The sequence below is a fragment of the Macrosteles quadrilineatus genome, unplaced genomic scaffold (genome assembly GCF_028750875.1).
Source record: "Macrosteles quadrilineatus isolate MER2022 unplaced genomic scaffold, UCM_ALF_1.0 Scaffold_8__2_contigs__length_117827958, whole genome shotgun sequence".
Taxonomy (NCBI): Eukaryota; Metazoa; Arthropoda; class Insecta; order Hemiptera; family Cicadellidae; genus Macrosteles; species Macrosteles quadrilineatus.
The window spans coordinates 79,855,237-79,877,621 of record NW_026542601.1 but is presented as its reverse complement, the minus strand read 5'-3'; the positions used below and the strand labels follow the sequence as shown (position 1 = coordinate 79,877,621).

The 22,385-nt window shown below is 35.0% G+C and overlaps 1 protein-coding gene across 1 annotated transcript in view; it reads right to left on the bottom strand.

The window, feature by feature from the left end:
• Positions 1 to 1,162: 1,162 nt before the first annotated feature.
• LOC129000498 (protein PFC0760c-like) overlaps positions 1,163 to 22,385 on the bottom strand; it is a 51,562-nt gene continuing 30,339 nt past the window's right edge. The window contains exons 3-9 of the mRNA XM_054427460.1: positions 18,972 to 19,373; positions 8,244 to 8,329; positions 7,001 to 7,167; positions 5,471 to 5,639; positions 4,449 to 4,622; positions 2,676 to 2,810; positions 1,163 to 1,550 (exon numbers count right to left, since the gene is read on the bottom strand). Coding sequence (XP_054283435.1) covers positions 1,413 to 1,550; positions 2,676 to 2,810; positions 4,449 to 4,622; positions 5,471 to 5,639; positions 7,001 to 7,167; positions 8,244 to 8,329; positions 18,972 to 19,373 — 1,271 coding nt within the window. The 3' untranslated portion in view covers positions 1,163 to 1,412. The remainder of the gene's footprint in view (positions 1,551 to 2,675; positions 2,811 to 4,448; positions 4,623 to 5,470; positions 5,640 to 7,000; positions 7,168 to 8,243; positions 8,330 to 18,971; positions 19,374 to 22,385) is intronic.

Genomic DNA, 22,385 nt, shown 5'->3' with positions numbered 1-22,385 from the left:
GCACCTGACCCTGGACAATCTCAATTATTAGGTTACAAATGTGCCCCCAAAACGACTTTTCGTTCTCAATTGGCCCTCTATCAATGACCTGTGTTGCCTGTACAGCGAGGCATTTTGAGAAGGAAAAAACCGGCCGGAATGCTTTAGGTTTATCAATAACGAAGGTAAACATGGTCATGGTCTGAGTTACACACCGGTAATCTTTGAGTTGACTCTTTTAAACTTCATTGTAAATGTGACTGTTATTCGTTTTTAAATAACTCCTGTAATACTTTGCAATTGCTCGAATTCGAGCAACATGTACACTAGTAAGTAAATATTATGTGTACTGAAGCTTCAAAATGCAGATCAGGTACCCATGGTAGGGTAGATAAACTGTTGATAAAACCTTTTCTTTTAATTTTCAAGGATTTTCAGGCTCTGCAACACTACTGATATCTTCTTTGTATTAGTGAGTGCTTCTTTCAAGTGATAGAGATAGAAATGTTAAAATGTATCAAAGGTTTTGTGTCTGATGGTTTTGATAGCTGCAAGGTAAATTACTAAAAAAATATGGTTTATAGTACAGTACCGGTATATTTATTTTTTATTATAACACACACAAAATCAACAAGCTTGTTACTAAGCTATTTACTACAATAAATAACAATAAATAAATGTTTTCATAAATAAATAAATACTATTAAAACTTATTTTGCTACAGTCTAGTGTTATTGAACAAGTGATGATTTGAAATAAATATTGTAATAGAGGTTGATCACTAACAAGTTTGGTCTGTAGAAATATATTATTAAATACAAATATGAAATGCTGAAATTTTTTAAGTTTGGTCTTGAAATAAAGTAGGTAGCCTACATCAAGTCTTCACATAATGTACTCATTATTTAAAACTAGATATTTTTATAGCATAATGTGATCAACTTCATAAGCTAGTTAGTCATAAATACTCTGTTGTAAGAAAACTGTATAAATTGTAATAGATAAAATAAATAATATTTACAAAAATGTTTACAATTCATACACTTCCTACTCAAACGTAAATAAATACCTGATGTATGATCAGTTTAACAAACAAAAATACTTTCAGGTAAAGCATGTTTACTGTAAAAATCTAAATTGTCTTACGAATACTTCCATTGTAAAATACTCTAAAAATGTATCTTCCTCCAAACAGAACACAATGACATTTTTGTTTGTCAATCCCAAATTTCCTCTTTCTAAAAATTTAAATTTAGTGCTAACAAACATCATTTATTTGGAATTGAAACACAAACAGTTTGTACAAATTTTAGTATACCCTAATTAGTTAGTTACTAGCATTGAGATTCTTAAGTTTACTCCTAGTAGTCTTTGCAACATGAACTGCTTTGTTGAAGCAGGTAAATTTTGTTTTGGAGCCATCCAAGTTGGCACTACTGCTTGGGAGGTGGTCTCAGCATTGACCTTGTGGCTGTCAGCAGCTTCTGAGACACCAGGTGTGCGATGCTGCTGCTCCTCTTCCAGACAAACTCTCTTGTACGATCATGGTCGTCCATGCTGTCCACACGGACCTGCAAACAGAGCACAGTTTTACAAGTCAAGAAATAAGAAAATACAAAAGGTTCAAGACTTCTTTTACATTTTACTCCACTCATAGATAGAACAAATATGAGCCATGAAATGGGTAACGGAAATGTTAAGAAAGGATTATTAGAACTGCACTCAATTCCAAATTCATCTACTCCTACTGTGTAGTATACGATGCCTAAAGCAGGGTTTCCCTAGGCGCGGAAGAGGAGTGCGAAGAGCGGAGAAGTGATTTCAGTGCCACTTCTAGGAAAACAGTACCATTAAATTACCTAAGACAAGACGCCTCTTGTCTCCGTGCAAACTCTGCACTCCGTTCCATCGCCTAGGAAAACCCGGCTTTACGGGACATGGTCAACAATTAACAGTACTGGAAACACTGTGTTCACTGTCATGAAAGTTCGGCTAGCTGTCCTTACAACGCTAGTGAAGGCGGAAAAGAAAACTTGTAACTTAGCATTCTATAGATTTGAATTTTAACGTAATAATTTATATTTTGACTCTGATATAGCCAAAATGAGCGTAGTTATAAAAATTATTAGAAAATATCACAAACATAGGGTGTTTTGTGATAGTAACTAATGTTTTTACGGTTAGTGTCCTAGAAACACCCATTTGAAATGTTTGACTAATGGATACTCCATACTTCCATACTGCACGGTTGAAAAAGGATGAAGTATAGATTTTGCCAATTCCTCTCATTTGGTTCTTACATCACATTCCCTACAAGGGTACGGTCAAGAACAAAATCTATTCTACTCTAGAATAGAACCCTAAAGGTTTGTAAGGCAAAGAATTAGTAAAAAAACCTTTACTCTATGCCAGCATGAATTAACAAACACCGCAGAATGCTGTAAGTGACATGTGGTGCGATCTAGGGGCTAGAGATATAAGTTATTTTCCATATCAGGATGAATAATAGGGTTGCTGCGAGATAACTGGTGTCAGGCTATCCTGTTGCAGTGAGAGCAAGCTAATGGCCGAGCGGAATAAGTGTTCTCCCTAGAGATTAAGAGTTCCTATCCTGTCTAATTTTCCTGCACTCATCTTCAGGTTCAAATGCAGCATTGAGTCTATGTCTCAACGAAAATATAGTGGATTCCACCCACCTGTTTAGGCTGTAGCACCCTGATGCTGGACAGGGTTGCTGCTCCTCCCTGCACAACCTTTAGTGTCATTTTGCCGCTCATCTCTGCCGTTGTTGCCGTCGCACTGCGCAGCTCCTTCTTGGCTCCTCGGCCAAACTGAAATAAGTGAGGTAATCGTCAGCTAAAGTGATAAATATCTAAAACAGTACTTGATTTATAGAATTTGAGATAACTCCCTATTATCAATTTTTACTGTCCATCATTTTGCCTCCCCTTGCCCGATAAACTTGTATTATATAGCACAACAAAAATCAGTAAGACAGTTTGCATAATCAGCAAAGTCTTGATAGTGACTTGATAGTTCAAAATTGGTGGACCAGTCAAATTTGAATCATCAAGAGTTTGGAATTACCAAGAGGTATTTTTTATTTATCGGGATAAAAATCAATCATTTGAATCATTAAGAGTTCATTTTTTACTGTATTATTAAAGGTACATAACTAAAATGTAATGGGAATGTCAAGCTCTTTTGCATATGACATGGTTTTTTGAAACATCCTCTTACAAACACATTTGACCTTCTACGTTAGCTAAGTCACATAACTAGTCTTCTAGTCTAGGATGTTCACATTTTGTGGTTCATTTTCTTCCCGTATAGGCATTCAGTCTAACAATTTTTAACAATTTTTTCCTTGTCTTTTCATGGTTGTAGACAATATAATTGAAAGGAATAGTATATTTCATAACAAGAGTAGAAAGTAAGTCATTACATATTTGAGACCATGTTTGAAGTGTGAGATTTATCGAGCACTTTAAATGGTCGAGAATATGTATAGACCCACTTTCACTTGTGTTTTGAACGTTACTTTTCGCTACACTACAAAGAATAATTATTTTCTACATTACAAAACTCATAGGACTTTTTAGGTTATGCCTTCAATTCAAAGTTAATATTTTACTTTAGTTGTTGAAAATTGAAACAGTTGATAAAACAATAACAACTATTTGAAGTTGTTGACAGTGGAAAATTTTCAGTTGTAAACAATGTTACTTTCGGTAGTAAACAATAGACAGCTGACGAAAATATGATGTTTCGCAGGTTGTAAACACATAACGAAAACAGCTCAACTCATAATAGTATAATGAAAAAGCTTTTGCAACAGCTGACTTAACTCTACCACTTTTCTACTGCTGTGATCACTTTTTTCCATAATCGAAAGGGATTTTATTTTTTAACGACATGGTATTTTATCATATTTAAATATTTATCATACAAAAGGGATTTGTAACTTAAGCTTAGTTTCCATGACAATACTAGAAATTATGTTTCCGCCACGCTTCTACCCAACAAATAGCTTCGACAACAAGAACACAGCGAACTAAAAAACTTATTGTGTAAGGAAACACTGCCAACAAGACAATTACTGCTCTGATCACCAAAACTACTGTTTTAACACGATCTAGACATATAGTTTCCTCTCATTATAAGAAAATATCCCTCCCTTCGAATTGAGTGTTTTGCCAACGTAACTTCGAATTACTGCGTGTTCCAAATCGGCCTGCACTTCAAAATATCGAGTGTATCAAAATGCGTGGTAAAACTTTGAAATATTGAGATTCTCTATGGACTGAGCTTTTATTTTGAGTGATCAAAAGTTCCGATTCATCAAGTGTTTGGATTACCAAGAGTAGACTGTATCAGAAAATCGTTCCCACATGGTTTTTTTTGTTTTATTTAAAAAGGTTAAATAAGTAAATTCAGTCGCTAGGTATAAAACAATTTCAGGCTATTACCTGTTTTTCCACCTTGAGCATGAGAGGTCCCACCAGGAACCTAGTCTTGATGGTTGTGTGAGAACTCATCATGTTGACAGTGACGTTGCCGTCTCGCTTGATGGTAGACAGGCCGTAGAGTGTAGCCTTGGCTCGGGGTCGGCTCTTGGGCTTGGTGCTCTGCTTGGTTTGGTTCTGAAACAAAGTATTATATTGCTCAAATTATTAATTAATAGATTCTGATGAAAATTCCTTTATAGAGCTTCTTTGCTAAGTAGGTAACAACGGCATATGCGGTGAGTTATTCCCCCCAGTTCTGAGGGATCTGACGAATCTTCCAAGGGATTATATGGTAAGGAAGTACAGCTTTGAAAAGAACTTTGATGTTGAGCTAGGGAATAAACTTGGCTGGAATGGAAAAACCCTAAAATTATTCGGGAATCATATCTTCAGGTGGTATACCGATGGCTCAAAGACGAATTAGGGAACCGGAGTAGGGGTATTTGGACCAAGAACCAAATACAATGAGTCGTTGGGGCACTCCAGTATTTTTCAGGCTGACTGAAGTTAAGGAGCCTGGGAATACACCAAGTAGCAGTTGGAGATTTTCCTCAGATAGAACCCCTCCTGACGCTGAACTTCATTAAGGAGTTAGGATTGGAGAGGGTTCTCTAGGCAAAGATTGGAGACTAGTTTGGCCTTTGGGGACACAGTAGATCTTTCAGGTCGCAGTGTAATCTTCCCCCAGGTAGGCTATCATCAGTATCAGTAAGTAACAACAGTTCTCAAGTACAAACGACTGTCTAGCCCTTTGCTAAATGGTACAATTATGCATTTACTGGCGAGTCGGTAAATTAGTTACTTTGCTTTGCTGGATTTTATGTTCTGCGCCCAGAGGTTTATGTGAGAGTGCAACTGCAAGGTAAAAAATGGCCATGAATCTAAAAAGACTTAATTCTCTTTTCAGGGTGTTTTAAGGATGGTTTTAAAAGTTTAAAGATCCACCCCAAGACCAAAAAACATTAAAATCATATTAAATCTACCTTATTCTTGTTGGATGTTTTCTTGGATGTCGCTCTGCTCTGTGCTTCTCCCCTGCTGCTGTTAGTGCTTGTCTCTGAGTCATTATCGACGTTGGTGGTTTGCTGGTGAATATCGTTAGACAAGTCCCTCTCGGTTGTCATCAGTTCTTCGGTTGTGTTTGCCTCTTCCCTGAGAAACAAATTGATATTTAGTAAAAGTATAAGGTAAAACTGTGTGAAGGTTTGAGCAAATAAAAATTAATAATAATAAGTAATCAATCAAAAAATAAGGATAAGTTCTAGATACACTTGTTATTTGACACTAACAGCTAGTAGTACTTCAAAATTAGAGGCAGTACTAGCAAGAGCCGTCACGACCCCTGGGCTGAGCGATCCCGGGCCGCCTGTTTTTCCAGTCTTGAAAAAAATGTTATATTTGACCGGTCAGGGCCCCGTTCGGAGCCCTGGACCGTGTGGCTCTGCCCCCCCCTGCCACACCCTCTAGCCAGCCCTGATTACAGGTAGGCCTACAGTATTTAAACTACTAAGGTTTGAATCGATATTTTACATATATATATATATATATATATATATATAATTTTATTACACATGTATAGAAGTTACACCTAGCATTATTTTCAAAGACACATGCGGTTAAAGTATGTTTTAACAAAATAATTTTAAAAGAGTTACGTTATTGTCTAAAATAGTTCAGTTTGATAGTAATAATCAACTATAAACAGTTATAGTGCCCTATAGTTGATAGTTTTAGAAGCAAGTTGGTTCTTTTGTTTTTTACAGTAGGTAATAACGAATTATTCACACTGTGTACAGTTTATAATGAATAATTTTTTGCATAGATTTTGAGAAGTGTTGATAGTATTTATACCACGGCCTGTATGAAATTAAACAACCCACAGTGGACTAATTTCAATGAAATATATAGTAGACACTAGAATATGTATAGACCTAATCCATCATTAAAAAGTGCAGCGACAATTTGAGTAACCCCTACAGAAACCACGACACTTCCAGCACTACAGTTTTGCTATGCTGATAGTGTAGTATGTTTGCAGGCGCTAGAAATTGTAGAAACCGATTTGACATTGCCAATCCAACAAATAAAACTCAACGAGGGGGGCCGTGCACAAAATGCGCAGTTCAATTGGGCTCAAAAGTCGTTTCCCAGGCAAAATAATCCAGTGCAATACCAATTTGCATTTTCAAGATTATGTTTGTTTAGATAAATTATTTTAGTTATTAGATGAATAGAACTACTAAAAGCTTATTTAAAATACATTGTTGTGATTACTGCTTTACTGAACATTTAAAATATATCAAAAAACAAAGAAAGGCCTATTTTACACGTAACAGAAATAAAGATAAACCCGTTTAGTGTTGCTTCCTTACGTTCAATGACAATGGGACCAGCCACACTTAAATGCAGAAACTTAACATTTTCACAAAAAATAGTAGGGGTATTTGGGACTGTTTAAATCGAATTTAGTGTGTATATTGACTCAATGGTATATTGTCAACAAGGGTACCAACTCTTTCTCCGTCTTGGCAGTGAGGTCCATATCAGCCTGTTTGTTGGTAGCACTGGGTCTCTTCTTCCCCTTGCCTTTGCTCTTGGTCTTGGTGTTGTTCTTCGTCTTCTTCACGTCAGAAGCATTCTGTAGCTTGACGTTGACCGGGTCGTAGCTTCGACGTAAAATCTGTCAACACAAATTTACGTTAAAAAATAAACTTTAAACGTTTAAAGAACAAATATATAGTAAAAATACACCAGCTAACTTTTATTGATATTTTGACAATTATACTGAAGGCCTTACAATTTACAAAACACTAAAGATATACATATGTAATAGCTATTTACCTTACAAGTGTAGTAAGAGCGTTTTTACATCACGCAGGTGAATTTTGTGCAACGAGCGGAAGCGAGTTGCATAATTTACCGAAGTGATGTAAACACGCTCTTGCGTAACGTGTAACGTACAAGATTTTACCTGACCCGACAATATACAGGAGGCTACGAACAATATTTTTCATTATACATTGCACTCATCTTCTAAAAGTAACGTTCATTTACAAACAAAAGCTAGGTTATGAAAATTCTTCAAAATATAACAATAAAATTCAAGCGCACAGCTGATTTCTAGCGTTGAACGTCGTTGGCTCCATAGAGGTATATTTTTTAAGTTAATCTCTCAATGTTACTGTATTTAAATGGGTTTCATTACATCACCGAGTGAGTTTTTTTCAACTTTACATCACTCGAGAAGTAACGAAGTTATATACATCACGCTTGGGATAGGGAAGTTTAACATGGCGGGTTAGGTAAAATAAATTAAGATAACTTGAGAACACATAACCTGATTTTTTTTAGGAAACTGAAACAGGGATTATTGATTTATTGTTTAGATTTAGCGTAGTAAAAACCCTGTAACTATATATTTTTACACACATCTAGAAAAATCTAAGAAAATCATTGACAAAAGCTTAACACGTTCACTACCAGGTTACTCAAGAGGTGTCACACAGAGGAGGTTGGTAGGTAACATGTTAAAGGTGTTATAGCTTTTTTGTAAAACCAACAAAAAGACTTGTCGATCTCTCAAATCAAATTTTCTATTAGAAACAAAACACTTAATTCTGCATAAGCGAAATACAAGTTTTAAGATATTTCAGTTATTGGAGAAAGAAAAAAAATCTTTAAAACTATCGGGTGTTTGAAGCATTTAACAATGGTTGAGAGCTAAGAAGGAATTTTCCAATTGTAAATTTATCTTACCTTGTTGATGCGGTCCAGAATGTTGTCCACGAATCTGTTGTACTTAGCGATGTACAGTGCAGACCTTGCTGGAGAGCTCATGGAGCCTGGAAATCAGCAATCACAGATTAGAAATTACAATCATATGTCAACAATCATAAATCATACCTCTCAGTAACCGTAAATTATAAAAATAAATGGAACAAATACATCATCAGCCATCCCATACACATCATTAATAGTAAATTGTACTTTAGCAATCCAGATAATTTACTTTTACTTTAATTTATACACCAGAAATCATAGATAATATATTATCAGCCATAATTTATAGTAGTTATTATTGCCAAGTAATCCAACTAACTAATAATTGGATAAATTTGATCAATAAATACTATACAATAATACAATAAATACAATAAATACACAATAAATATACAATAAATACTATAATCTGCTGGAAAATGTATAAAATTACAAATGGACTTTGGCTTAATGTACTTCTAAGTACCACTTATTAATACTGAACAGCCATTAAAATCAATGAAACTCCAATGAACAAAAGCTTCCGCTATTGTTTTATTTCTAAAATATCAATGATTACACTTGTCTTGCGACTATTTTTAACAAACATACAATACATAACAATAAACACATTAAAGATTTTATTTACAAAACGTAAACACAAATTTGTATTTGACGTTTATGTATTTTGAGAAAGTAAAGTAAAAAATATAGTAATATCTTTGACTATAATTGGTAATATGTCAACGAGTCGCCACTTACTAAAACACACCTGTATTCACACCTTCAATAAAATAAGTATATACAGTCATAATTTATAATCCCATGATAATATCATCTTGATTTAATGAAGAAGGATAAGGGGACATTGATTCATGGGAATTTCCGTTTCTTATGATTAAACCGTTGGCAATACTGATTTGTCCGCTCAGCTGATATTTGGGAACAAGCCAGCTGGGAAATTGGTGTCGCAGTATTGTATATTTGACGTTTTGGCACCAAGAAGTGGTCCTTGTTTTAAGTTCCATCATTGTTATAGAAATGCGTTTGGTATTTGGTAATGTAATCCCCAAACTTTCAATGCGCACAAATGTACTTACGTATTATACCGACCACACCTAATAATTTTAACCTAACCTAATCTAAGGGTGGTTAGATTAGGTTGTATAGGTTAGGAAGATTTTGTTATTTAAACTAATTGAAATCTTATTTGGAAGTCGATTTATCGGTTTGGTGGTATAATACGTAAGTACCCGCACGAAGATCGGGTTTTCAGAAGATTCCTGCATTTCATATAAATGTGTCTCAATCACAGCCTTGGTGCCTTGGAGTTTAAAGAAGTCCGAGGATAAGAGAAACCCACAATGTTTGGCTTTATTGATTATATTTAAAATAATATAACTATTTTACGATCATATAGTCCAGTCAACCTGTGTTTTATGAATGAAAAAATCGTAAAAAGCTGATTGTTTGCCTGTCGACTACAACCATTTAGACAAGTGTTCAGGCAAAAGTCCCCACTCCTCCCCCTTGTATACAAACAACGAACAAACGGTAACAGTTATGACAAAAGGCACTAAAACATGATTTTAGGACATGTTATAACAAAGATAATAAAACAAATTGCAATTCAATATGTTTTATAACAATCGAGAAAAACGTGTTTTACGAAACCCTTACACTTTAAATGGTTAGGGTGGCCCTGGGGAGGGGGGGGGGTTAGCAAGGGGGTAGGGGCGGGGACTTTTTTTGGCTGAACACTTGTCTAAACGGTAATAGTCGATGAGCAAAAAATCAGCTGTTTACTATTTTTTTCTTCAACCGGTGTTTTACGACTCAGGTTGACTGGGCTATATAATGTACATATACAGGGTGTTTTTTTAAAAACTTGCATCTTTATTTATGTAAAAACCGCAATAGATAGAAATATGCAGTTTGCGGGAATCATCTATTGACGTAGGGGGACCAATTGTTTTGAATTCAACGTTACATTCACATTCCCCCCCTTTCCCCCCCTGCCCCCAACTTAATTTTTTAAAAAGCAAGGTACCCCTTGTGACATATCAAATAAAAGAGCATGAAAAAAGACAATTTTTGATGAAAAAAAATTGAAAATCGGTTCATAAATTTGTGAGATATTTCCCCCCTCACCCCCCCGGAACTTAATTTTTTTTTAATAGCAAAGTACCCCTTGTGACATATCAAATGAAAGAGCATGAAAAAAAAAATTTTGGCGAAATTTATTTTTCATTTGATATGTCACAAGGGCGGGTACCTTGCTATTAAAAAACAAGTTATGGGTAGGGGAAAAGGGGGGTGATTATCTCACAAATTCATGAGCCGATTTTAAATTTTTTTTCACAAAAAATTTTCTTTTTTCATGCTCTTTCATTTGATATGTCACAAGGGGTACTTTGCTATTTAAAAAAAATTAAGTTCCGGAGGGGTGAGGGGGGGAATATCTCACAAATTTATGAACCGATTTTCAATTTTTTTTCATCAAACATTTTCTTTTTTTATGCTCTTTTATTTGATATGTCACAAGGGGTACCTTGCTGTTAAAAAAAAATAAGTTGGTGGCAGGGGGGGAAAGGGGGGGAATGTGAATGTAACGTTGAATTCAAAACAATTGGTCCCCCTACGTCAATAGATGATTCCCGCAAACTACATATTTCTATCTATTGCGGTTTTTACATAAATAAAGATGCAAGTTTTAAAAAAAACACCCTGTATACAAATAAATGTATAGTCGAAATAATATATTTTAGTTTAGATTTTGTATACTGTATAGTTCCTCTACTAATAATCCTAAGTAAGTAATTCCTAATTAATCCTTAAATCATTCAGTTACAGGTATTTTTCATGCAATGGGCAAAAAATTGGCTCATGATGTTTATTACATATTTTACAATATAAGAGTAAACTAATTACTGTAATTATTTATGTAATTATGGAAGATAATGATACTAATCGCAGCATTCAAGACGGCACAAGAGGTTTAGATTAACGATTAATCCTTGGTTGATTATCTCTTGAATAAAGCTTGAATAACACTGAATCTATTCACTGTAGGGGTTTAAACCCCCTTTCATCAAATTCTTTTAATATTAGAAAGCCTCTTAGTTTAATTCCCCTCCATAACTCAGCAGCCTTAATTAAAATGTCTTCGTAATTATTTTATCCGTATATTCAGTGAAGACATAATGATCAGTTAAAATGTTGTATATTAAGAAATCATACTTTCATTTGCATTACTATATAATTCGCAAGGGAAAAACATACTAAACAACTGTTACTGATACATTTGAAATTAGGCTGTAAATTGATTTGATTTAGATGTGTTACTAGTGAATCAGGGGGGGGGACGTGTGTTCTAATGGTCTAAGTTTAATTTGTGTAATTGTTAGTAAGATTTTTTTGTGTGGTCATTAATCATGAAACATAGAGTCTTCCGTAAGACAAAACAAAGTTGGTGGCCATATTGGAAAAATGGCGACTAAAATTATTTTTTCAACTTGACCAAAGTTTTTCTAATATAAAATCCAAGGCAGTTACAATTAAAGAATTTTTATATCTCCTATAACTTTTGAATAAAACAGCTGGCACACTTATATCAATCACCCTGTATGTAGCTTTATCCAGGTATTTCAGATCCATCTGAGGCCTGTATCGAGGAGGATATTTCAGAGGCTGAGAGCGGAATTGAGCTACTCAACCGCTTTTGTTTTGAACTTCCACTAAAACCCCTTTTGTGAACCCCCTACTTATCTTTAGCAGTCTTGAAATGAAAGGACATAGAATACTCTGTAAAGTGATCTCCTTCCAGTATATTTTTGTTGTATTTTGATGAGAAGTGTGCAAGCTGTGACGTAAGCTGTGACATGAGCAGATATAACAAAATTTATGATCTTATGTAATATAATATAAATATAGAATATTGGCTTTAAATAACACTGAACCCCACTTAGGATTGAGTCAGCTGTAAATGAGCTATTATATAGTAGGTATGCTAGAATCATAGACTATCTTTTATCTATGCTAGAATGATAAAAAGTGTGTAAATTAAGTCTTGAAACAAATCTGTTTTTTAAACCGAAATAGATAGAAATATTCTGTTTGTAGCATCGATTCATAACAAAGATTCCGCAATTTTTTACACCAAAAAAATTGTTTAACCCCCCTAACAGGGTAGGCGGTGACTTATTTTATTCAAATAACAACCCCTATTGAGTGACCCCTCATTTTGAAGGGCTTGTCAAAATAAACACATTGACGCAAACCTTAGGTGAATATCTCACCCCTACCCAAAATGGCAGGTATTCCAAAATGGGTGCTTTTTCACATAAATTAAATTTTGGAATGCCCGCCATTTAGGCTAGGGATAAAATATCTACCTTGGGTTTGCGTCATCGTATTTCTTTTGACAAACCCTTTAAAATGATAGGTCACTCAATAGGGGTTGTTATTAAAAAATAAATCACCCCCATCCCCTACCCTGTTAAAGGGGTTAACAAATATTGTTGATGTAAAAAATTGCGGAACTTATGTTAACAATCAATTCCACAAACAGAATATTTCTATCTATTTCGGGTTTAAAAATACAGATTTGTATCCATATTATTTGTGAAATTGGTGTTTTTTCACATACAATAAATCAAATTTTTGAATACCTGCCATTTTGGCTAGGGGTGAGATATCAACCTCGGGTTTGCGTCATTGTGTTTCTTTTGACACATCCATCAAAATGAGGGGTTGCTATTTGAAACAAATAAGTCACCCCCTACCCCCTACCCAGTTAGGGGGGTTAAAAATATTGTTGGTGTAAAAAAATACGGAACATTTGTTAACAATAAACGCCACAAACAGAATATTTCTATCTATTTCAGTTTAAAAAATACAGATTTGTTTCAATACTTAATTTACACACTGTATTTATGTGTACTTTACCCATAGATATACTGTATAATAACAACACTATTATTGTAAATTTTGTGTTGTTATTATATATCTATGGTTTTACCCTTACTGTATTGTGTATCCAATAGTCAATGATTATACGTTGTAAGATGATCTCTGTAGCTTTGTTACTGACTATGATCAGCTGATCCATACGTCAGGGTAATTTATTTAAAATCCCAATGATCAGGGACAGCTGGGTCCAGTTTCGAACCATCAAAAGTTCTGATTTTTTAGGATCATACCATCGAACCGGCGACCTTTTGTTGTTTTGCGAGGACTATGACCTCTCAACTTGACGGCCACGGATCATTAATTATCCTACAAATGAAAATGGTAACATAATCTAGACAGATTCGACCATTTACGAAGTCAAGACTAATTCTGTAACAAGTGTTACCTAGTCAGTTAGAGCAGTCGTTAAGCCTAGTCATCTTACACGGTACGGTATGTTAACGTGTATTTATACCGGTGACGTAATGTTATTGGACGATTCCTAACCAATAAGATGATAATTTTGACTACCACACGCTCGATAAGTAGGCTTGTATGCCAGTAGGTGACCAAATTCGAACCTGCTACCTACGCGAGAGTCGGACGCATGGCACGTACGTACTTTCTACGCACGGACGTACTTTCTACGTACGTCGGTACGCACCGAAGCACGTTCGACGCGTTCCACTTGAAATTCAAGGCAGCCTTCGTTTTCTTCTTGGGCATCAAACAATTTACGAATAATTTAATTCTTAGCGGTTGGTAGTGCTCGTTATTTGACTTACATAACCTTAAACAGATATATAATTTGTACATTACCTATTGTAACGTTTCAAATTGTATTCAATATAGTATACCATTTGTTAAGCAATAGTACAGTTCATAAAATCAACTTGTGAAGTTTATATCAAGTAAATGATTATCTGTATGTTTGTTTTTCCGTCACGCCGAACGAAAAACCACTAGACCAACCGGTTTTCGGTTTTTGCTAAAATTTCACACAAAGGTACCATTCCGAGTAAGTATTTCAGATTCCGAATCGACCAAGGATTCTGGCCTCGGTGTTTTCAAAGTTATGGGATAGCGCTTGGGGATGTAAATATTGAATGTGCTCCATGGTAACGAAAAGAATAGCTACAACCTTTCTACAACGATTACAGTTGACTTTTTCAGATGCACTTTATTTTCTATTAGGACACACCTGACTAAAATAAATTTATTAAAACATTTGTTAATAGTGAAGAGGGTTTAATCAATACCCTCCGGATATTTATTATGGAGGGTGAAAATATTATAAGGATAACTTATATCAGAAAAGGTGGAAACAGCAACCAATTAATTTTGTGTTATTGTCAAATCCCAAGCTATTTACTTTCACTTTTCCAGTTACATTGATAACAAACTAATATTTTTTTAAAGATGTGTAATGCGAACGACTAGTGTTTAATGAGTGATATTGTGAGATGACAGCTTTCTTACTGATTAAACCTATATCAGCTGATATATCCTGATATTTATCCAGGATTATTTACTAAAATCCTAGTGATCAGGAACAGCTGGGTTCAGTTTCGAACCATTAAAAGTATCTTCTTTTCTCATGATTGAACTGACAAACTTCTGATTTTAAGGCGGGAACTGTATCTATCCACCCACCCAGTGATGTTAATACAGTTAAGTCGTTTTTCTGTTTAACATATTTCCAATGCGTCTATCTATATGGTTATAACCCTACTATTATAACAAATAAGGGCTGTTACCATCACAAAAAACCACTAGTTCAACGTTTCTCAAATTTCAACCAAAGAACGTACCTAAGAATAAGATCACTATCATGGACCTATTCCCATTTTGATACCTAAAACTATGTGCTCTAAAAGTTCTGATGTATAAAGTTTTGAAAAGTAAATTATTTTTGGTCAACCCAGAATCAAAATCAAAACGAAAAATTACACTGTTAATATTTGATTTGTCAACGTTTCTCAATTTGATATTCATTTCACAATTTTAACAGCTGATTTTGAACAATTAGACATTCTGCAATAACTTACTACGTTTATTGTCTATGTTTACCATTCTATTCATTATAGAAACACGTTACGTATCAGATTGAAAAGTAACTTGAATAGTATTAGCTTTGGAGTTGCACTGCTTTGAATGTAATACTCTTAGAAATAAAAATACACTTCGTTTGTCACAAACCAGACACTTTGCTCGTAGCTTTTCCAATGATAGTTTAATGGGTGAGTGATAACAACCACAGATAACCGAATTGATTAGTTTACTGATTGTTCAGTTGTTTTTGATTTTGTCGAAGATGTCATTAAGATGTCACCTGCATGGGAAAGAGCTGTAAATTCAGACCTGTCAAAAGTGTTATTTCAGATCCTTAAACTGTAAATACCTGTAGTATTGATATTTTAATTCGTGTCATAACACAGTTTACTGCACCCTTGATAGGTCCTCAAACACACGAACTTACAGAACAAACTTTCTAAGAAACAAATAATTAACAACTTCTAGTCGTGGATCCTAAAAACAGGTGGCACGATGGGAGCGCAGCAAAGTAGAGCTGTGACCTTGGCCTTGACCTTGACAAGAGGTCAGTGACCTTGAAGGTCACCGCGGTCGTTTCTGGCGGGAAAGTAGCCGCGCCCTTGTCGCTACTGAGCCAAGTGGTTCCTACAATGGTTTTCCGCGTGCCTCTCCGCTTTCTCCAACATTAGTATTTTTAGTTAACTATGAGTTTAGATAAATATTTCGGCTCTTACAGTGTAATAATTTAAATCAACAACGGATAAGCTAGACATAATTATTCCAATAAGAATTGTAATATGTTTTAACTGTCAATGTACCCACATTGTATACAGCATACGTTTTATTCATGTGGACTTGAAATATGTACTTATTGGCATATAACTCTTTGTACATTCTTTTTAGACATGTATTGGAAGTCGTTCTCACAATAGCAGATAAATATATTCACAAATTAAAATAGTACGTTCTGATTGTATAGTAAAAAGCTAAAATGTTTACAAGAGACTTTGGAAGATGAAGTGCTATTTTTATCAAGTTTCCTAGTACTCTCAAACAATTATTTCGTCTATTTGTGCTGTCACTTTCTTCTGTAGCTGATCTGCTAAACTCCAGGAAAATTATATTTATTATCCTAGGCACGAGCCTTGGATTGCTTATCACATTACTTCAGGCTAGACCTAGGGGTTGCGGCATTATCGCTTAGATAAAATCCATTGGTAGTTTGGCGTATTTGAACCCGAGATCTCAGGGACCGAAGTCCCGCGCTCTACCACTAGACCAGCTCAATCCCCTAGATATTATTTACTTTACGTAGACTACTAACGTTTATAACTGTGAAATACAGTTTTAGAAAATACTTTAAGTGGAAAAACAGCAATAACAATCACATTTACTTAATTTGACGGTTTTAAACGATCATCTTACTTCTCATCTAACCGGATACACTTTCTTCCACAATGTAATGTTTGTTTTGTTCTTCTACTTGTCGGTACAAGATCGTTCAGTACACGCAGGTAACGGGCCCAGGATGAGAACGAATTATGTAAATTCTCCGGATGACCGTGTTTTTGGAAATGATTATCCCCCGGTCCTCGGTCGGGCCGGTTTGTAACGGTCTGTCCCTCACGCTCCGACCTGGATAACATTGTTCGACTTGAAATTGAAATTTCTCCCATTGAAGCCTCTCACACGATCAGCTGATCCGGCGAGTGTCGTCAGCTGGTGAGACTCGGGTTTGGTTTGAATGAATAAATGCGCTGTTTTTATCAGTACTGTACATTTGTGTGCAAATTCAAACACATAAAGGATAAATTTACTTGATAAATGCTTACTAAACATTGCATTATACATTATACACAGGCAACTTTATACATTACCATTCTCACGAACACCTTGGTGTTATTTGCAAAGTTACAAAATGGAGGTATGCAAAAGCAGAGTTACAGGTTTAAATTTATTTACAGAAAATAAATGTTTACTTTTACGTACCCGCTCGATATGAGTCAAGTCTTTTAAGAGCGTTAAGATTCAAGAATTGATCAATATTTTACTATGGCTAACTACTTTTCACTCCTAACCCTTATGTGTGCAAATAGTTTGACTTCAGACTTAAAACATGTCAGTTACCTTTGAACCTAGGCACCTTTGAACACGATATTATACGAATTTCAATATCCGCTGTATGCGTATTTACTTGTATTTCTACTTGTAATTTTTTAAATTACTCCGATGAGGTGTCTAAGCAAAAATCTATAACAATACACATGCATACAAATCAAATTTTAGTCATGATTTAGTAAGTTAAATATTAGGGTAGCCGTTACAACCAGTATAGCTCCTTTTGTACTCTAGTAGTGAGCGTATCTTAACTACACAATGCGATCTTAGGGCCAACGTAGTTATCTTCCAGTTGTCAGGTACTTACGTAAATGTTAGTAACAGTATTTCACTTTTTACCCAAAGCTAAAGGACTTTAGTAATGACAAATTAAGTTAATGAAACTGAGTCTGAATCCTTGTGCGTTGGATCGTTGGATCTCATGGTCGAATAATTCAACAAATTACATTCCTCAAGCCTACAAAAAGTAATGTTATACCCAATACGTTTTAATATTGCCATCTTTGTGCGACAGCTCCCTTTGATATATTTTTGTACATTTTCCTTATGGGGTGAATATATTTGAATATACTATCTACTGAGGGTATCAAAATAATATATTTGGAAATTTCAAGTGACTCCGAAGGGTCAATACTCTCACGTGTTTCCAAATTTACAACTAACTTTTGTTCATCTCTATCTTTATTTGTCTCATTCCATTTGCCAATCTTTAATTAGCTTAGAGTTGTAACTCTTTCTTTGTGTGCATTGTGTTATTTCATATATACTACATATACATCTTACTCATCCTCCACCATAATTAGTTAAACGTTAGCTCTAGCAGGAAAGCGGGGAAATGGGACAGTGATGAGGGTAAATAAAAAGAGCAAATCTCGAAGGAAATTCATTTATAGCTTTAATATACAATGGAACGCTAAAGCAAAGATAGCTAAACTACATCTAGACACTACGAAGAATCGAACAGGTCACCTGGTGTGGGGGGTTTGTGTGAGGAAAATAAATTAAATAAATAAACACACAAATAAATAAATAAATAATAAGGTTTCTTAGTGACCCAGACAGGTTTGTGGAAATTGTTCTAAGATAATTGAACTGCATATAGGCTGTGTAGAGTTATAAAGTCAAAGGGTTAACTTATGTAGCTTAGAGTTAAAATAATGTGTGAGCAAATATTTAGGATTAAATTAATTGAATTGGAATTGGTTATTGATTGCATCAATTGATTAATGGGAAGAATTTAGAACAAAATTGTCAGACCGTAGTGACTACAAAATATAAAAACACTACGTGAATAGACAAATATGCAATGTTTACGTCAAACTATAACAGATTAATCTTCGGACGTAAAGGTTTCTAGTATTTGTCGTCTTTGGTTTGCTGTTCCATCTTCCGAAGTAAGTTCGCAACAGAAACATACATAGAATAGTTCAGTCAAAAAGTCGACCTACTTCGGAATTCTGGAGTCCGTAACCCTACACAATCTGACTAGAACAGGGCACAATCTACTTAAAACAATCCACAACTCACACAAACCCCAAACCTCCATATATACACGTCTCGTGGTAACTCAAGGACCTCCAAACTATCAACTGCTCCCCGGTATCTTATTGGTCTCTGACTCACGTGCGTGTTTCGCCTCGATGTCGAGGTCGTCGTCATCGTCGTCTTCGTCATCGTCATCGTCCTCTAGCACGTCGTCGTCATCGTCGTCCTCATCGTTGTCCTCGTCGGCCTCTGTCTGAGGTTGAGCCACGGGGGCGGAGGCCGCAGCGGCACTGTCTCTTTCAGGAACGTCTTGCGTGGTCAGAGTCACCGTGGCTTGACCTGACTCCTCGGCAGATTCTTCGTCTTCGTACGCCTCTGAGTCTGAGGACTCCGAGGGGGCGGAGTCCGAGTAGTCGGCGACCTCCTCGGCTGCCTGAGCCACGGCTGCGGGCTCCGCCGGTGTCTGGACTGCCGGAGTCGCCGCTGGCGAAGCTGATGGTTTCTCGTCATCTTCGTCGTCATCGTCATCATCGTCTTCGTCTGGAATCAAATGGTAAATTAATTAAATCATTGGCTAGAACTATTAACAAACTAAACACTGTTTTAAAATATTTCAAACTGCTTCAGTTGCCAGAACATGCTTTTTCTGGAAAGACAGCTGGTCTAGTTGCGAACTAGAGTCTCAAGATCAATTTGGTGACTTTCTTATAATCTACTAAATAACTGTACCTGTCGAATTCTTAGTATGAGCACTATTTCCACTACCTTCACAAATATTTCTTTCGCTACACTACTGTGCAACCCAAAAAAAGGTAAAATTCCATCTTGAACTTTTATTTTACAATTTTTTTATTCCTTACATTCCCTATTTTGTCAAAAGCTCCTGAGTTATGATTTTCATATATTTATAAGACTTTCTTGCCTACTAAAACCTGTACATTTTTTATTTATACAAATATAGGCTAACCCAAAAGTATCAAATTTACTCCAAATTACAACACTTAAAAATCTCTTAGGTAAGGGTTTAAATGGAATTAAAAACGTGTTTGATAGAACAATCCCAGAACTTTCCAGGTTAACAACCCTTGATATGAAATGATTCTTTGTATGCATTCACTTGTGGCAAGATTTATAACTGTAAGTTCATAGACCTTGATCACTATGTTAGTGTGTAATTTTACTTCTTTTGAAGCTTCGCTATGCTAAGATTACTAATAAACCAGTTAAAATATTTATATTTCAAAACACCTAACTCAGCAAACACCAAATATTTCACACCTCATACGGATTAAATTAGCTACACCTTGTAATCTCAGTGATACGTTTTGTCAATCTCGTAACCAATGACCAATTAACTAGAACACAAACCAATGAAAGTGATTTGACACAAAAATATAATTTTAACAAAGATTGATTTGAAATGAATTAAATTTTAATACAATACCTTGATTGCAAGTTAATGTATCGGTTATAAGACAACGCAATCAACCAAGATTGTACACTTTGATATGTTTTTCTAGAAATCGTTTAGCTTGAGTGCACTCAGCTGATGAAAAAGACTGCAGAAAATTTAATACCGTATGTTTGTGTTTCTATTTTTACACATTTAAACTTTTCAAATACAAGCTTTTATTATGTAAATCTTACTAATATTATAAATGTGAAAGTTTGTGTGTTCGTTTGTTTGAAGTTCAATCACGCATTAACCACTGGACGAATTGGGCTGAGATTTGGCATGATGATAGGTCACATTCCTGATTAACATATAGACATATTCTTATCTCAAAAATCCATTCGGGCTCCGCCCCAGTGGCTCTGTAGTTCCCCATGTTAACCTTATGAGTATTCATATTTAAAGAGAATTAAAGAATTTAGTCAGCTGTTTCAACTGAAAAAGTTGGTTCTATGATTTGCAAAAGCATTAAAAAGTTATAATATTCACCAACAGGGTGCAGCACTATTATTTTTTTGCATTTATGAAAACAGCTAATTTGAACTGAGCAGCAGTAAAAAACTGTGATTAGCAATGAGAACTGTCAAAGTAGGATTGTTTACAGTTATGTTTATTTTTTTATTTCATGAATAATTAGTGATATTTAGCAATTTTTTTATAATTTGTTTTTATCTATTGTTTAGGTGAAGTGGTAGAACATTATGACTATTGTAGATGTGTCATACTATAGTATACTGTAAATTTAAAGAAGCAAATTTTATCAAACTGTGTCCTCCCCTATTGCAAACGCAAAGCTTGAGTATAACTGGAATAATCATTTTATACTTATATGCCAACCCCGTACGAAGGACGGGTATGACTTCTAGTTACTCATAAATCCCTTTTGTATCCCAAAAATTGTAATAGGTATTAGTATTGTCCGTTTTCAGGTACTGAGCATCAGACTGATAAATTATGTTGAATTTGATAATCTGGATACTTAAAAACTAGAATGCCTAACGTGTCACTTGTGTAATAAAAACGCATTAGAGTTTGCCCTTCTGGAATTCTGCGGGGGACAGCCTCACATTACATCTAAAAAAAAACACATTTTTCAAATCTGGCTAAAAATTAAAAATTTCCAGTCACAAAAAGCTTTAAGGACCTTTTCCGTTAATTCACAACAACTAGTGAAATGTGGTTAGGTTAGGTTAGGCTAGGTTAGGTTACGTATTTCTTACTCTATGTTAAACTCCATACTAACCTAACCTAACTACCACTTCTATCTATATAATTAATACGCTACATGAAACTTTGTCGGTTGAACTCCTTCGCCATTTCTTAACCGATTTTATCCATTGACGTCTTATTGGAAAGAGCGTGTCGCGTAGATTTGCAAACTGGCCTTACATTTTCGAAAAAGCCCCTTGGGCTCTGCCCCAGTGGCTTTGAAAGTTCCCATGTTATCCTTATGAAGAACATAATTGTTTACATTTTGATCAGCTGTATAATTTAATTGCTGTTATTTATTTTCCAATTCAACGAAACGCATAGGTTACATTTACTGATTTGGTTGAAATTAAATATTTGCTACTTTAATTTACATTCGTACTTTATTCCGATGTAAACAATCGAGAAAGCCTGGGCAATTTGATTTATTTTACCAAAAAAGAAAAATGAATTGACAGGGTACTGTATTTCTTGAGCAATAATTGAAAGAACCGATTTTTTACCATGGAAACATAGGAGTCATAGAACACCACCAAGTAGAAAAAATAGAGATAAAAAAAACCATTTACAATCGTTATCATCCTAAATAATGAAGAGCATTTACAATATGAAGATTCCCACAAACAATGAACAGGGATGTTAGCCAAAGTGTTACTATTTTGTAGTTAACACTGACTTAACTTTATGATGATTGGCAAAGGAAAACACTCTAGGGCTGAATTAAACTGGTACGGCAAGGACATTAAATATATGTTTTTATAAAAGTCAAGTGATTTTAAAATAAAACGACTACATCCAAGAAACCTTAATAAAAACTTTCACTGAAGGATTTGCATTATTCACATTTAAGGGAAACAAAAACCATCTGAACGACATTTGGCCTTTCAATT